Source organism: Schistocerca cancellata, chromosome 3 (assembly GCF_023864275.1).
Source record: "Schistocerca cancellata isolate TAMUIC-IGC-003103 chromosome 3, iqSchCanc2.1, whole genome shotgun sequence".
Taxonomy (NCBI): Eukaryota; Metazoa; Arthropoda; class Insecta; order Orthoptera; family Acrididae; genus Schistocerca; species Schistocerca cancellata.
Window position 1 is genome coordinate 713,236,629 of NC_064628.1, and position 18,413 is coordinate 713,255,041.

The window sequence follows — 18,413 nt, forward strand, 5'->3', positions numbered from 1 at the left end:
TTTTTCAATAATAAGCGTTTATATTTTATGGCTTTTGCTTAATCCTGTACAGATACCAAAACAATGGACATAATATACTAGAAAATATGTTAGAGAATTCCTGTAGTCTGTTATTTTAGAACGTTAGTTTTCATCGAGTTTTACATCCAAGGAACAACATAGAATCTAACTTTCGACCCATGGAAATTTCTCTACAAGTATTTTAAAGTAGTTCATATTCACAACTGAGATCTTCGTCAGTTTATGCACTCTGCAGGATACAAAACAAGACTTATCTGGGCATATGTAGATGTAATTACTTCTGCTTCTCATAAAGAGCATAACATTTTATCTATAATAAAAATGTCATAAATTGTGCATTATAAATGCGTAATAGAAAGCACAGACTGCATGACTTCATTTCACTGAAACCAACATCTAGTTGGTTTCAGTAAAATGACGTCATGCAGTCTGTGTTATCTGTGGTCTGCGCCAATAACGGTGCTATGATGGCGCGCTGTATTGTTTCCTACCTAAATTTTGCAACGAGTGGGAACAGCCCGTACTGAAAGTCGTCCAAGTTTTTAGCCTACAGCTGTTCCTCTCTTCCCTGAAAAGATCCGAGTTACATTGCGAATATATTAGCATTTATTCGTGCTTAGCTGTAATTCACCCTATAAAACCAAGAGAAACCTTTGCTTCTATTACTCACTCTTTTTCGCAGTGTTAGTTGCCGTCTTGTGCGCTTTCCCCAATTTACGCTACGAATCGATTGAGTTTATTTTTTCTGTTTACGCATTGACTGTTCTAACAGGAGAGCTGACACAAATATCCAATGGTGGTCTGTTTCTTCTAAGAACTGATGGGCTGCTTTTGACAGTCACAGTTGATGCAAAAGTGTCTGTGTGGCAGACGTACCAGTTTTCAGCCTACAGTATCGGAAAGACTGACTCATGGTGACCACATATCTACACTAATAGCTTTCAATCGTTGGTGAATCGTCTGACGATTAAATTCAATGAAACCTATCTTTAAAAAGTTTACAGTCAGCACCCTTTTCTTTTTTGTCATAATTTACTTTTGTTTGTGCTTGGTTCTTTGGAATATACGCCAGAAGCGAACTGAATAATTTGCTAGGAAAAACTACAAAATATACTATAAATTATATGCACAAAATAATCTTTATAGGAATTTAAGAATCTTTCAGTCGATGAAAAGTTTTACATTACGTACTGGCAGACTGTAAATATTTACATAAATATAAGTTTTTCTGTTGCAGTTATAATTTTCTAATTTCGTAATATCTTTCAGTACTCTTCGTAGAAAACAAATGACGATTCGGGAACATAACGTTGATTTCATTGTTTATCTTTTGTCTACGTTGTATACAAGAAACTCGTATATACTATAAATCAATGCAAGTTAAATAAACACAGTACAAAATTTTGGAGTGATGCCATTTATGTCAAAATCTTGGAAGTAGCAACAGAATCAGTTCAATATGCAACGCGTTAGTGGCAGGAGACTTAGGAAGGCCTATACTGATGAAGGTAAGTGATATTCCCCGAAGTTCGTATTTATTGGTTTCTGAATCAATGAATTTCGTTCGGTTTGGATTTTGTATATACGAACTTTTAACGTCTTCACACCATGCGGCACTGTACGCCACGATTCTGCAGTTTTGCCAGAAAATATACTGAGTAGAAAACTATTGCAGCGTTGACATCTACGGACGTCGACTTTTACCCTCTTGCAGAATACGATAAAGTTGGAACAATAATTAATTTAACTGAATATCTATCACGGACTGGTACTTTAATAGTGGCTCGATGTATTTAGACGACGTAAATTGGGGTGCAATTGTGACTAGTGGAGTGAAATTGTGACACCGGCCTTTTTTAACCTTATCCGATTTTTCGCCATGTTTCTAGCTGATTTCAGTCTCGAATCAGCAGTTTTCGATGTCTATCGATCCTCCATGGTGAAAGAAAGGCTTTGGACGTTGCTACCTTATTCTTTGCCATCTAAATATGGAGAATGCTAAGTTCACCGGCATAATGACGTCACATCATATCCAGGTTGGGTGAACTTAGCATCCTCCTATAAATATGCATTTGTATACATTCGTTGTTTCTTCTGAAGATCCCTATGGGTTAGAGATATCCCAAACAGGAAAGGAGAAAATTTTAAGTATGATTTACTGACAGTATGCGTCACTGTGAAGAGATAATTAGTATTTTGCTGGAAAACGAAAATTGGGGGGCTGAAATTGTGACACTATAGGGCCGATCGTGTAAACGTTGCTGACTGTAGATCAAATTTGACATTTGATGAAAAATTTAATTATGTTCAGGACTCAGCTCTATTGTATAAAACTAAACTTGGATCCACAGCAGCAGGTTCAGATTTGATCTAAGGCAGCAAGTAACATCCTTGGCAACACGACTCAATCGGCTATCGACACGATTATTGCACTTCTATCGCAGATACTTATCGTACATAGTAGGTACACACTATTATTATCGATTATCGAAGCTGTCGTGCTGTAAAGATGGAAGAAGGTAAACAGGAAAAGCAGTGATAACTGAACATTTTTCAATTCAAGAAAAATTTATTAGGCCTACTGGAGATTGTGTTCGGCCAGTATAAAGATATAATTAATGGATAAAATCACTGTGGCCAACAAAGTAAAGGCATGGAAAGAAGTTACGGTTGACTTTAATTCTCGTAACATTGGAACAGGAAGAGATTAGGAAGACTTTGAAAATGTCCTACGAACATGTTAAGAAAAGGAGTTAGAAATCATCTGCACATGACAAGATATAATTTCAAGACGAACTTTCTAATTATTGCATTTCATTTTTTATGTATGTGGTATGTACATTGGTGCAAAATAGTGTCAAAACCTTTCAAGGTTGAAATGTGCGAAACTGAACGCGATAATTCCGTAAATCCTACTGTCAGAGAAAGTGGACAAAAGTTAATTGCAGTACTGAAGCCACAATTTTCTCCTATTTCCAACGCATACAATGACGATGCAGATTTTCGTCTTGAAGTTATGTGCATAGGTTTGTAAACATTTTGATGCGAATGCATAAATTCCTTTGAAGCACATTTTCTGCGTAAAAAATAATAATGTTATTCATTACGTTCTTGTTTTGACTCAGATTCACATAACATAGGTTGCAGTTCAGTCACAACATTAGTAAACTAGGAGACAGCTGTAACTTCAAATTGAAATATTGCTTTTGTTAATGAAAATGAAAACAAAGGAGAGAATGTTTATGTTGAGCTGATAAGAACTGTAATGCACCAAAACAATGTACTAACTTTACTATCGCTAAATAATATTGCGTATTTTGCACTGAAAATAATCTCTAATTACAGATAGATGTGCAACACTCAAGACGGGATTCTGTTAAAGTGTCAGACTCTCGTACCAAACGCAAAAGAACAGATGTTCTCTTTAATAAATACCAATTTTACAAGAGAAGATTACACTGCCTCGAGTGTGAACATAAAATCTAAGTACAGTGCTTGTTTGCAGATTATGAAACAATCTAATATACCGGTACACTATGTGATCAAAAGTATCCGGAGACCTGGCTGGAAATGACTTATAAGTTCGTGGCGCCCTCCATCGGTAATGGTGGAATTTAATGCAGTGTTGGCCCACACTTAGCCTTGATGACAGCTACCACTCTCGTAGGCATACGTTCAATCAGGTGCTCCGAAGGTTTCTTGGGGAATGGCAGCCTATTTTTCACGAAGTGCTGCACTGAGGAGCGGTATCGATGTCGGGCGGTGAGGCCTGGCATGAAGTCGGCGTTCCAAAACATCCCAAAGGTGTTCTGTAGGATTCATACAGGGATGTTATTGTCGTGTAACCACTCTGCCACAGGCCGTGCATTATGAACAGATACACGAATGTGTTGAAAGACACAATCACCATCCCTGAATTGCTCTTCAACAGTGGGAAACAAGAAGGTTCTTAAAACAAAACTGCCTTCGAATTTTATTTCTGACACTACACATGCTGGCAGACGACATTCACCGGGCATTCGCCATACCCACACCCTGTCATTGGATCGCCACGTTGTGTATCATGATTCGCCACTCCACTCGACGTTTTTACACTGTTCAGTCGTCCAATGTTTACGCTCCTTACACCAAGCGAGGCGTTGTTTGGCATTTACCAGCGTGATGTGTGGCTTACGACCAGCTGCTTAACCACGAAATCCAAGTTTTCTCCCCTCTCGCCAATCTGTCATAGTACTTGCAGTGGATCCTGATGCAGTTTGAAATTCCTGTGTGATGGTCAGGATAGATGTCTACCTATTACACATTACGACCCTCTTCAAATGTCGGCGGAATCTATCAGTCAACACATTAGGTCAGCCTGTACGGCTTTGTGCTCTACGTGTCCCTTCATGTTTCCACTTCACTGACACATCGGAAACGGTGGACCTAGGGATGTTTAGGAGTGGAAATCTCTCGTACAGACGAATGACACAAGTGACGCCTATCATCTGACCACGTTCAAAGTCTTTTAAGCTCCATGGAGTGCCCCATTCTGCTCTCTCACGATGTATAATGACTACTGAGGTCGCTGATATGGAGTGTCTGGCAGTAGGTGGCAATGTAACTAACATGAAAAACGTATGCTTTTGGGGGTGTCTTGGATACTTTTGATCACATAGTGTAAGAACGCGACAGTCCATCTCTTTTTTCTGTTGCTCACTGCGTCTGCAGCGCGCCAAGAGGCCAGGAAGTACCATAAAATTCGGCGAGATCTTGTGAAAGCGAAGGAGTATCGTAATTCTTTATATTGGTCTGCTGAATGGTTTTTACAAAGGGGAGCGTCTATTGCACAATAAATTGCAGCAACAATGTAAGGAGACACAACGTTTGTCTTTCTTAGTTTTCCTAACAACTTTAGAAGGTGTGAACCGCTACATTACACGACAGTTTATTAACGATTTTCTTGTAACCTACAGATATTAACTGAAGGATGTCGTGCTCTTCAAGAAGAAAAAATCGCTAATGAACAGCAGAAGACCTGACCTTTTGCTAAAAGGCATCGTATAGCTACTCAAAAACGTGACGTTCTCTTTACCACGCTTGGAAAGAACATAAGAAACGTGTATGGAAAGCAGTACCTTCATTGTTTACCGTAGCAATAAGATACCACAACTGTAGCTGAAGGAAAAATCACACAGATGTGATAATAACAGAACAAAGGCGATAAAACTGTTTCCCAACACAGAAGAAACGAATTCCACAATTGTTGCTGCGTCAGCGCTGCTAACGACAAGAATTCTCAACACATTCGCTTTTGAAGCGAAAGTAATCATATTTACAAAAATATTTATGTATTAGAACGTCTTGTGAAGTGTAAGGCTGTGCGAAATATGAGGCTCCCTACAAAGTTGTTATGTGTCAAAGAAAGTGCCTGTCGTCATAAGAATAGACAACAAAAGAAATATATTCCTCTCATGCATGAAATATTTGTTTATACTTTGTTTTCAGCAGAGAAAGCTGCGATTATACGCATATTCGAAAGTATTTCTTCATTATTAAGTTGGAGCTTACGTCACTGAATCACGGGATACAGCTGTTTTTACATTATTTCATGATCATTCACATCTCTTGATAATTTACTAATACTTGAAACGTAAAAATGTAATAACAATTTCGCTGATTAACTAGAAAAATAATAAAAACAAAATTTAATTTTACCTCCGCTTTCTCGTCGCTTGGGGCAGTAGTGTAGAACCAGCTGTCACACAGTAACAATCTTCACAGCAGTGATATCACGACTCTATATGTGTGACATGAAAGAATGGAAACCTCAAAGTAGTTAAAGAAATTAAAGAAGTGGAAGGAAACGAAATGAAAATACAATCGGTCTTTTAATCTGGCACATTGTAAATTTCTTCCAATTTTGCAGCTTTTTGTATAAATACCTTGTTAATAAATATCGCTACTCATTGCTTTGTGACTGCTTTCTTCGTTTCCCCTTGGTTTGTAGCGTAGGCCTACTGAAATTTCTTCATGGACAGGTTTTCATCCTTACGTTATATACGGTTTTTGCATACATTTTAATACGTTCCGATCAATGTTTTAAGGCGAATTTGTTGCGTAAAAGGTAGTTTATAAAATTATTCATGGTGTTCTAGTTCTGATTCAGAATTCAATAAACAAGAGACAGAGAAGTAACTAGAACTAAAAGAAAGAAAAAGAAAAATCTTGCTCTCAAACTGACATTTTGTACATTTTTTTCCAATTTTTAACTTTTTACATAACTACATTATTAATAAATTCCGTCCTACTGCCTTGTGACCCCTGTTGGTTTCGTAGTCTGCAGACACTGAAATTACAGTCTTCTGGCAAGCACAGTGTCATCAGTTTCGGCTTCTTCTCTTCCACCATATTGTGTAAGAACAATGATGCAACTAATATAACTGCTGCAAGATTTACTTTCATTCCGAGTCCTAAACTCAAAGAGGGAAATCGTCATTTTACTGCTCCAGACATACTTTCAATTGGTGATCTGGTTTTCTTGTGGCACGATTATAGATTCACTCAGTCGCCTTTTTGTCACGAAGTACCGGCTTGAACAAATCCCTGCAACGCTGGTAGCCAGTCTCCCAGAAGTATGCCTTCCGGAATTTCTCCTGTTTCCAGCTGAGCACCTATGCGTGAATTTCCGAAAATGTTACTGTCATGGGCAGATCTGGCCAGTTAGCCATAATATTTAAACATCGCAGCTTAGCATCTGAGACCGCTTGTATGTTTAAAGAAAACCACCCTCGACGATTTGTAAGTCACTCATTATTTTCGCCACCAGGTGATTTGATGGGGTTACGAGCGCAATCAGTAGCGCCTAAAACACCAGGAAAATCCGAAATTTGATAAAAATCAATCTGGTTGTTCCTAAGATCATTTTCATCAACTGGTATTTCGATAAATTCATTTTTCAATGAGGCAGTGAAGGCCAATACCTTCCGGACAACTCTGCAGGCTTCATGTACATCTACTTTAAACAGATGACCAACCTCTATTTGAAATGTTCCTGTCGCGTAAAATCTTAAGGTTAACAGCAACACGCAAATTGCAGTCAGTCAGTTCCGGTTTCTTTTGGTTGGTTCCATCAGACAGTCTCTGAGCCTTAGTTCCAACTGCTCTACAGTACTTTTCTCCAAATGATACCTCATCTTAAATGACTTGTGTTATTTAACTCAAAGAGTAGGTCTGCCTTGTCATGGGAACTTCAGGGAGCTCGTTGGATCTCATCGTCATCATTCTCTGTGGACGCATCTGAATACTCAGATATCTGTAAAACAAACGAAAGGAAACAGCGTAATTCACATTGGCTATGGTTGTTGCACACAGAATCCTGCCTAACAATGGTCCAGAATGCTCGCAAAATGGAGAGTATGGTACGATTTCAATGGTACGGATGTCATGGTAATATTGTTATAATTATCTTTCGACCAATAAAATAGAGAAAGTAGTAATAATTGGAAAAAAATTCCGAGAATTGGTGTGGGTTCGAACATGTTATCAGTACTGAAGTCTACAACACAACCATCGAAACAAATTATGGGAACAGGATACGAATTGCGGTATATAGAATAAACTGTCCCCACTAATATCTACACATACATATATTTCGACAATTATCATACACTCCTGGAAATGGAAAAAAGAACACATTGACACCAGTGTGTCAGACCCACCATACTTGCTCCGGACACTGCGAGAGGGCTGTACAAGCAATGATCACACGCACGGCACAGCGGACACACCAGGAACCGCGGTGTTGGCCGTCGAATGGCGCTAGCTGCGCAGCATTTGTGCACCGCCGCCGTCAGTGTCAGCCAGTTTGCCGTGGCATACGGAGCTCCATCGCAGTCTTTAACACTGGTAGCATGCCGCGACAGCGTGGACGTGAACCGTATGTGCAGTTGACGGACTTTGAGCGAGGGCGTATAGTGGGCATGCGGGAGGCCGGGTGGACGTACCGCCGAATTGCTCAACACGTGGGGCGTGAGATCTCCACAGTACATCGATGTTGTCGCCAGTGGTCGGCGGAAGGTGCACGTGCCCGTCGACCTGGGACCGGACCGCAGCGACGCACGGATGCACGCCAAGACCGTAGGATCCTACGCAGTGCCGTAGGGGACCGCACCGCCACTTCCCAGCAAATTAGGGACACTGTTGCTCCTGGGGTATCGGCGAGGACCATTCGCAACCGTCTCCATGAAGCTGGGCTACGGTCCCGCACACCGTTAGGCCGTCTTCCGCTCACGCCCCAACATCGTGCAGCCCGCCTCCAGTGGTGCCGCGACAGGCGTGAATGGAGGGACGAATGGAGACGTGTCGTCTTCAGCGATGAGAGTCGCTTCTGCCTTGGTGCCAGTGATGGTCGTATGCGTGTTTGGCGCCGTGCAGGTGAGCGCCACAATCAGGACTGCATACGACCGAGGCACACAGGGCCAACACCCGGCATCATGGTGTGGGGAGCGATCTCCTACACTGGCCGTACACCATTGGTGATCGTCGAGGGGACACTGAATAGTGCACGGTACATCCAAACCGTCATCGAACCCATCGTTCTACCATTCCTAGACCGGCAAGGGAACTTGCTGTTCCAACAGGACAATGCACGTCCGCATGTATCCCGTGCCACCCAACGTGCTCTAGAAGGTGTAAGTCAACTACCCTGGCCAGCAAGATCTCCGGATCTGTCCCCCATTGAGCATGTTTGGGACTGGATGAAGCGTTGTCTCACACGGTCTGCACGTCCAGCACGAACGCTGGTCCAACTGAGGCGCCAGGTGGAAATGGCATGGCAAGCCGTTACACACGACTACATCCAGCATCTCTACGATCGTCTCCATGGGAGAATAGCAGCCTGCATTGCTGCGAAAGGTGGATATACACTGTACTAGTGCCGACATTGTGCCTGTGTCTATGTGCCTGTGGTTCTGTCAGTGTGATCATGTGATGTATCTGACCCCAGGAATGTGTCAATAAAGTTTCCCCTTCCTGGGACAATGAATTCATGGTGTTCTTATTTCAATTTCCAGGAGTGTACATGTGCACACAGTACAAGGTATAAGAACACACTCCCCCACCCCTCTCGCCACCCCCCCCAACAGTATGGAGTACCGCATGTGAGCCTTCAGGGAAGACCATGTGGAAATCGATGCTGTTGGTGGTCGTACGAGCTGGTAGACACATGACCGGGTATCTCCACCCTGACCGGGGCGGGGTGCAGTGGCGGAGTGATGGGAGGCAGGTTCACCTGAAAGTTGTTGAGCCAGTGAGGACGGACGATGCGGCTGCCAGTCCGAGAGCAGGCAGGTTGAACGGCAGATGGCGGGGCATAGGTGTGGCAAGCCTGGATGCTAATCGAGCCGTCCAGCAAGATGAAGGTGTGAATTATTGTCAGGTCGCACTCACGAGGGAGGGTGACGCTTTGCACAAGACTGACGTTTAACAGGTCATTGAGTGTTGGGGCCATGGTGTCTGTGACTAGAATGAGAACTCGGTCATCAAGAATGACGATTGAAATGTCGTCTACGTGATGTGGGGGTGAGCAAGGAGAATTTTGTGCACAATAATGTCCATCGTTAGTCTGCAAATGAGGCAAAACTGGAACATGTCGTGATTGATAGTGGGCGTGTGCATTTTGCATAAATGGCGGCATTGCACACGGCACAACAGTAACTGTTGTTGTGGCCGGTTGAGAGTCAAAGTATGTGTGCGAATGTAGATCGCCTTGAACATTATACGATCGATCAGTAGGTACACAGTTCTGAATCTTTATCCACTTCACACTTCACATGTTGGCAAGCACAGTCCAGTGACACGAAACCTGAGTCCATTGTTTGAGTTAACGGTGTAGCACTCGACTATTGTAGAACAACAAAGTTTGAGGTTAACGTGGTTGGAGATCGTGAATCATTTTGTGGGATCCTGAAAGAGATACAGTACATTAAGTTTTGGATTTTGTCATAGAGTAATCTACTGAGGCACAGAGAACCATAAAACATATCTTCATGCTTCAGACATCTGTTGATCTTTTGGTGGGTCAGTTTTATATGTACTGTAGTGCCACATTGTATGTACCTCTGAACATGCATGAAAAGCTGTCTCACTGGTTTCTCTGATATTCACTTAAATATGGGGGTCAAAGTATACACTAATATGGGGACATTGAGGGACAATTAAAGAGTCGACATAAAGTTAAAAGAACACAGCTGGCAATCTGTTGCGTACTGCAGTCAAACAAAAGTTAAATGTTGGCCACAGTATAAAAATCACACAGAGCGAGATACTTAAAAAACAAAACCACAGGAAATGACGCAACACTCACAAAGAATAAAAACCGCTGGTAGGTACCTGCCAAAGGACTGGAGGTCAGAGAGGAGGAAAACAGAGGGGAGGGGGATGGGGGCAGAAGTAAGAGGAAAAGGGGGAGGGGACAGGGGGTGCACCAAGAGGCAGGAGACAGGAAGGGCGGGAGATGAAGAGGGAAGACAAGGCAGGAGGGAGTGCAGAGAAACTGAAGGGGAGCACAGGAGAGGTCACTCCAGAGAAGGAAGGGGGAGGAGAGGGAACCCTGAGGAGGAAGCAGGAAGAAGGTGGAGTTTGAGTTGGTAGGAAGGGTAGACGTCAGGGCAAAGCTCATCATCCGGGAGGGGTAGGTGCTGGAAGTTGCATTGGGAAAGGATTTGTAGTTGTGGAGGATGAAGGATGCAGTCCCCATGTGCACCCGGACAGGAGTTTCAGGAGGCAGACTCTGTTGTGAGCTTTGTGTTGGATTGTAAGGAGATGGGGCCCTTATGGCTCTCAGCACGTCATTTGCCTTTTAGTCAAGTGACCTTGTTGATAGATAGTAATACTTGAATTTAATCATTTCTTCAAATGGCAGTTTGTGTTTGGAGTTGATTGTCTACTGTGCAAGAATCTGCTTTCCTGTGGAGTATCAACATGGACTCTGTTGAGCCTGTATTAAGTGCTAACAGAAAATAAAATTACCAGGAAAAGTTATCCGCAAAGAAACTAGTGTATTCCAGACCAGATCCGTTGTCTGAGAAAGTGACAAAATCAAATAAGAGTGACTACAAGCAAACATTTAACAAAGAAGTTTATAATAAGCATAAGTTGTTGTGTGGGTGCAACATGCCTCATTTTCAGCCCATAAGTTATTTCATTAACACTTTGTGGACCGACAGCTTATACACACTCTTGGTCCAATGGACCGGACATTTTTACCATTTTTTGAAATGCCACTGGCACGTTTCTATTTAAGATATCTTGAAACAGAAAACATATTATGAAAGAACGGTCCTTAAGGTATATTTTAAACATTTACTTTATTAGCTTCAGTGTGGAAGAGTTTGAAGCATTCTGGAATCCAGAGTGGTACATTGTAGTCTGTACACCACCAACTGGTTTCCTCCCAACCTGTTTTGCCACTTTTTTTTTTTTTTTTTTTTTTTTTTTTTTTTTTTTTTTTTTTTTGTCTTCCGAGCAAACTTTACACACTCTAGTTGGACACTCTCTCTTCTCAGTGACTGGAATTTTTTCTGCAAAGTGTCGTCCTAGAAGTCTGTTGCTGTGAGTTTCACTAGGAACATTGTCTAGTGCCAAATTTGTACCTTTGTGAATCAGTCCTTCATCAATTTGTCATAGAAAAGTGGAAAAATGGCAGCTCTTTCTTTGAGCAGGAGTCCTGTTTTCCCGGTATAAGACAAATGCATTTGTTGCAGCCATTATAAGCATGTGGAAGAACAATTTCTTCCACCACTTCATCTGTTTCCTCCTAAATGCATAGTAAGAAATCATTTGATCACTCCTATCGACCCCTGTTTTGTAAATATTATAGTCAAGAATGGCATCTGGGTTTGATTTTACTTTGATACCTTCCTTTGTATGAACAGACGTGTCAGAGATGGTAATTTCATGCACAGTGCACAGGCATAATACATCTCTTGTGTCTTTACACTTCAAACAAAGCTGATGATTCCTCCTCATTGACATAGACTCAAATCTTTTCAGTTTTTCGGAAACAATTTCGTTTGGTAGTTCTTTCCAGTTAGTCATGCATGTACCTACTGCTTTCATTTTATGTTGCCACAGAAAAACGAATAATGCTGGTGAACTATAAAATCTGTACATGTAAACAGTGTGGCCTTTTTCCAGGTAATCTGCTAGCAACCTCTCAAATAATGGTAGTATGGAGTTGTCTTGTGTTCTTTTCCCAGCATATACCTCCAATCTAAGAACATAACCAGTTTTGGAATTGCACACAATAAACATCTTGATTCCATACTTGTCAGGTTTATTTTTTATGTAAACCCGAAATACAATTTTTCCATGAAAACCACACATGCCTCCGTCAATAGTGAGGTTTTCTGATGGGTAAAATGTTTTTTGTGATTCTAATAAGAAATGATCCAGGATTGGCCTGATTTTATGCGTGGGGCCATGCTCAGATTGACTTTTTAGAATGTAAGTTGAATTGTCATTCAAATGCAGGTTTGATAATATTGCCTTGAATCTGTTTCTGGCCATAACAGAACCAGTGAAAAGGGTTGAAATAAAACTGTTGGTAGACCAGTAATCTGTTGGTTTTGGTTTTTTCTAAAGAGACATGTGTTTAAGTATGCCAAAAAACAAATACATTTCGTGCAGCTTTCCTCCCATCACGAATTACAAAAGCTGTGGGGTTTTCCCCTGAAGCTGCTTTGAGTTTGTCATGAACAGACTTTTCATATCTGTTTGTTTTGGATTTTATGTGTTTCATTATGGAATTGGGGAAAAGAGGAGTGGAATTCTCTTGAACAGCTGCCATTACTCCACTTTTCTCTACAAATTGTGGCACAGTAGGCTGATTGTCAGCAAATTTCCAGCCTAATTCGGCATCAGTGTGTTTTTTCCATGAAATTTGTTGCCTGTTTGTTGGAGGTACAGACAGCTGTGTTGCAGCTGATGCCTGTTTTGCAGAGAATGTACTTTGTTCAGTAAACATCGGTTGCACAGATGCAGGTTAATCAGATTCTTGTGCAAGATAGATGAGATGAACAGAAATAAATTTTCTGCTAACTGAAGCAACTTGAGCAGTATAAGTCATACAAATAATACTGAAGAAAAACTGCACTAGACAGTTCCTTACCTATATCTGAATACTCTTCATTCTTTTCACGTTCAGACATTTCCCACTCAGAACCAGAATCATCCAATTCTTCTTCTAAGGCTTCTAAAATTGCTTTCTCACTCAGAAAACGTGACATATTTGAGAGAAAAATTAACAAGAAATGGCAAACTGTAACAAGAATGTTTGAAACTCACGGCTACACCAATGCACATTGGTGCAGTATGTCACGGAAGCTGCTATGCGTGTCTTGCCATTTCTTTTGATGTAGTTCTAAAACCAGAACACAGAGGGGAGCAGCAGTCAAGGGACATATAGACAGGTGTTCCACGCAGCTCTACGATGGTAGCCACTAGCCAGCCTGTTTCTGGATGGCTAATAGGCTGCGAGCATGGTGCAGCAGCCACCTGACCTATACTCGGATGTGGTCATTTTGAGGCAGTTCTGGAGCCCGACCTATGCTCGGGCTCGGTCACCAAAGTATCAACTAATACATGAATTAGGAATCTTTTATGTTTGACAGTTCTCCCTCTCCCGTCATCCCTCCTATGTCACTTTCCACAATTCCAACTCCCATACCTTTTATCCCTCTGTCGGCATGCTCCAAGGCTCCATCCTTTCCCCTCTCGTCTATCCCCTTTACACTGCTGATATGCCCAAACCTCCCCCACCAGTACGTCTCCTCCAATCTGCTGATGACACCGCCTTCCTAGCCTTTTATCCTACCCTTCAGCGGTCCCAATGTACCCTCCAAACCAACCTTGACCAGTTCATCGCTTGGTACAACCAGTGGTTCCTTCGTATCAAACCCTCCAAGACCTAGGCGATCATGATTCTGTCTCCATGATTTCTGCCTCACCATTTATAGCCGTCCTATCCACCTCACTCCTACCCTCAAATACCTTGGCCTCACCCTTGACCGCCACCTCACCTGGACACCCCATCTCCTTACAATCCAACACAAAGCTCACAACAGAGTCTGCCTCCTGAAACTCCCGTCCGGGTGCACATGGGGACTGCATCCTTCCACCATCCTCTACACCTACAAATCCTTTCCCAATGCAACTTCCAACACCTACCCCTCCCGGATGGTGAGCTTTGCCCTGACATGTACCCATCCTACCAACTCAAACTCCACCTTCTTCCTGCTTCCTCCTCAGGGTTCCCTCTCCTCCCCCTTCCTTCTCTGGAGTGACCTCTCCTGTGCTCCCCTTCAGTTTCTCTGCACTCCCTCCTGCCTTGTCTTCCCTCTTCATCTCCCGCCCTTCCTGTCTCCTGCCTCTTGGTGCACCCCCTGTCCCCTCCCCCTTTTCCTCTTACTCCTGCCCCCATCCCCCTCTCCTCTGTTTTCCTCCTCTCTGACCTCCAGTCCTTTGGCAGGTACCTACCAGCGGTTTTTATTCTTTGTGAGTGTTGCGTCATTTCCTGTGGCTTTGTTTTTTAAGTGTCTCGCTCTGTGTGATTTTTATACTGTGGCCGACTTTTAACTTTTGTTTGACTGCAGTATGCAACAGATTGCCAGCTGTGTTCTTTTAACATTATGTCGACTCTTTAATTGTCCCCCCATGTCCCCATATTAGTGTATACTTTAACTCCCAACATCTCCAATTACTGTAATTTTATGTCCCCATTTTTACCCCCATTTTTTGTGTAAAAGTTCCCCTTGTATTTTTGTTAAAACCTTTTGGTTGACGACCGGTGGACTGTGCCACTGTCAGACCTCTCCTGTCCATATGGGGGAGGGGAATGAAATTACAATAAAGGGAAAAAAATTGTACATTTTGCAGAAAAAAGGCAGAAAAACTCCCACTTGCACAAAAATGCAAAACAGAGAGCAGCAAAAGCTTAAACATTACTTCATTCTTGCCATAAACTGTACTTAATTACATACAAAACACCAAAATTTCCCATTACCAATTCTTCCTTTTTCTAGACAAGTTATGAATATTATTGTTACTGTTATTATTATTGTTATTATTATTGTAATTATTATTATTATTGCTGACAACAGGTGAAGTTGTAGAAATATGTTGATAAGCATAACTATTATACAGCAGATGCTGTTAATTTCACTCTCATGTTTGTCTGAATTTAAAAATTTGTGAACATCCAGAATGTACTCCTACAAGCCCTCACTGCTTTTCAGTGTTGTTTGTGCTCCCTGAGTAACTCTAAATTCTGACATAAAAGTCTTAAAACAAGTGGGCAAAGTGAAAAGAAATAAAAATGTCCAACCACACTTACTAATTAGACAAACAAGAAGCATACTGGTAGCCATATTGCTAGAGTCTGCGCAGGATTCAGTGGCCGATGCATGGGGGAGTTCACGTGTTTGTCCAGAAGGGAGACCAACAGTGTTTGCCCCATTTTGGCAGTAGGCAAAGACAGAATTGAGGGACATGCTTTGCAGTCTTTCTCAAAGCATTTTACAGAAACTATTTGGTACAAAAATTTCATTTTTTTGTTACTTAAGCTTTATGTGTCGGGTTCATGATGATGTGCCAATCATTTTGTTTATGCTCAAGTTATTGTAATACTTATGCTGAGAAAATTAATCTTATGAAGCACACTTACTTGTGATCATGCGTGCCAGCAGTAAATCCAGAATGAAATATCCACAACATTCTTCACATTTCAGAAACAGTTTGAGATATCAAAATGATATTTTGGCAAATGATAGCATGCAAAGAGGAGATAGTTTTGCCATATGAATATTATGCAAAACTTCATTATCTGCCATGTTATTCCACTAACTACAGACTTTTTTTTAATGATAGTATGTAATTTTTAAGGGCAATCAATAGCTGTTGAAATGAGAAATGTGATGGGTTTTGGAATAACATAAGTAAAGGCATTACACATTTATTTTTGTGCCAAGGACGTGCTTTTTCATAAGCTATTGATGTTACTTTTCCTCACTTAATAAACCACTGTTCCAGAATTCTCTCACAATTGTGTCTGAACAATGTGTTAGAGAGGTGACACTGTGTAGATTCTCCTGTGTTTTGGCAAAAGAAGCAACAAAAGAAGCATAGGTTTTACTCAAAATTCACCAGTCATGATGCTTCTATGAAAGTTACAAATGGTTAATCACTGCTTTTGTTACACCATCATCATCATTTAAGACTGATTATGCCTTTCAGCGTTCAGTCTGGAGCATAGCCCCCCTTATACAGTTCCTCCATGATCCCCTATTCAGTGCTAACATTGGTGCCTCTTCTGATGTTAAACCTATTACTTCAAAATCATTCTTAACCGAATCCAGGTACCTTCTCCTCGGTCTGCCCCGACTCCTCCTACCCTCTACTGCTGAATCCATGAGTCTCTTGGGTAACCTTGCTTCTCCCATGTGTGTAACATGACCCCACCATCCAAGCCTGTTCGCCCTGACTGCTACATCTATAGAGTTCATTCCCAGTTTTTCTTTGATTTCCTCATTTTGGACACTCTCCTGCCATTGTTCCCATCTACTAGTACCTGCAATCATCCTAGCTACTTTCATATCCGTAAACTCAACCTTGTTGATAAGGTAACCTGAGTCCACCCAGCTTTCGCTCCCATACAACAAAGTTGGTCGAAAGATTGAACGGTGCACAGATAACTTAGTCTTGGTACTGACTTCCTTCTTGCAGAAGAGAGTAGATCGTAGCTGAGCGCTCACTGCATTAGCTTTGCTACACCTTGCTTCCAGTTCTTTCACTATGTTGCCATCCTGTGAGAATATGCATCCTAAGTACTTGAAACCGTCCACCTGTTCTAACTTAGTTCCTCCTATTTGGCACTCAATCCGTTTATATTTCTTTCCCACTGACATTACTTTAGTTTTGGAGATGCTAATCTTCATACCATAGTCCTTACATTTCTGATCTAGCTCTGAAATATTACTTTGCAAACTTTCAATCGAATCTGCCATCACAACTAAGTCATCCGCATATGCAAGACTGCTTATTTTGTGTTCACATATCTTAATCTCACCCAGCCAGTATATTGTTTTCAACATATGATCCATAAATAATATGAACAACAGTGGAGACAGGTTGCAGCCTTGTCTTACCCCTGAAACTACTCTGAACCATGAACTCAATTTACCATCAACTCTAACTGCTGCCTGACTATCCATGTAAAGACCTTTAATTGCTTGCAAAAGTTTGCCTCCTATTCCATAATCTTGTAGAACAGACAATAACTTCCTCCTAGGAACCCGGTCATATGCCTTTTCTGGATCTATAAAGCATAGATACAATTCCCGGTTCCACTCATAACACTTCTCCATTATTTGCCGTAAGCTAAAGATCTGGTCCTGACAACCTCTAAGAGGCCTAAACCCACACTGATTTTCATCCAATTGGTCCTCAACTAATATTCTCACTTTCCTTTCAACAATACCTGAGAATATTTTACCCACAACGCTGATTAAAGAGATACCTCTGTAGTTGTTACAATCTTTTCTGTTTCCATGTTTAAAGATTGGTGTGATTACTGCTTTTGTCCAGTCTGATGGAACCTGTCCCAACTCCCAGGCCATTTCAATTATCCTGTGTAGCCATTTAAGACCTGACATTCCACTGTATTTGATGAGTTCCGACTTAATTTCATCCCCCCCAACCGCTTTATTGCACCGCAATCTATTGACCATTTTTTCCACTTCCTCAAATGTTATCCTATTTCCACCATCATTCCTATCCCATCCTACCTCAAAATCTGAAACATTACTGATCGCATTTTCACCAACATTGAGCAACTCTTCAAAATATTCCCTCCATCTGCCCAAGGCATCCACAGGCTTCACCAGCAGTTTTCCTGACCTGTCCAAAATACTTGTCATTTCCTTCTTACCTCCCTTTCGAAGACTGCTAATTACACTCCAGAATGGTTTTCCAGCAGCTTGACCCATAGTCTCCAACCTGTTTCCAAAGTCTTCCCACGATTTCTTCTTGGATGCTGCAATTATCTGTTTGGCTTTGTGTCTTTCTTCAACATAACTTTCTCTGTCTACCTGGGTTCTGGTATGTAGCCATTTTTGATATGCCTTCTTCTTCCTTTTACAGGCTGCCTTGACTGTATCATTCCACCAAGCTGTTTGCTTCATCCTACTTTTACACACTACTGTTCCAAGACATTCTTTAGCCACTTCTAGTACTGTGTCCCTGTACCTTGTCCATTCCTTTTCCAATGACTGTAATTGACTACATTCAACTAACTGGTACCTTTCTGAGATCGCTGTTATGTACTTGTGCCTGATTTCCTTATCCTGAAGTTTCTC

The 18,413-nt window shown here is 41.5% G+C and overlaps 1 protein-coding gene and 1 long non-coding RNA gene across 2 annotated transcripts in view; one reads left to right on the top strand and one right to left on the bottom strand.

Moving 5' to 3' along the window:
* On the bottom strand, nt 1-881 carry LOC126176974 (uncharacterized). The gene is made up of 2 exons (XR_007535725.1): nt 692-881; nt 1-589 (listed from the first exon to the last, which is right to left on the bottom strand). It is a non-coding gene; the product is annotated as an uncharacterized LOC126176974 (long non-coding RNA).
* A 438-nt stretch (nt 882-1,319) lies between these two features.
* LOC126176531 (tyrosine decarboxylase-like) overlaps nt 1,320-18,413 on the top strand; it is a 228,493-nt gene continuing 211,399 nt past the window's right edge. The window contains exon 1 of the mRNA XM_049923687.1: nt 1,320-1,529. Coding sequence (XP_049779644.1) covers nt 1,481-1,529 — 49 coding nt within the window. The 5' untranslated portion in view covers nt 1,320-1,480. The remainder of the gene's footprint in view (nt 1,530-18,413) is intronic.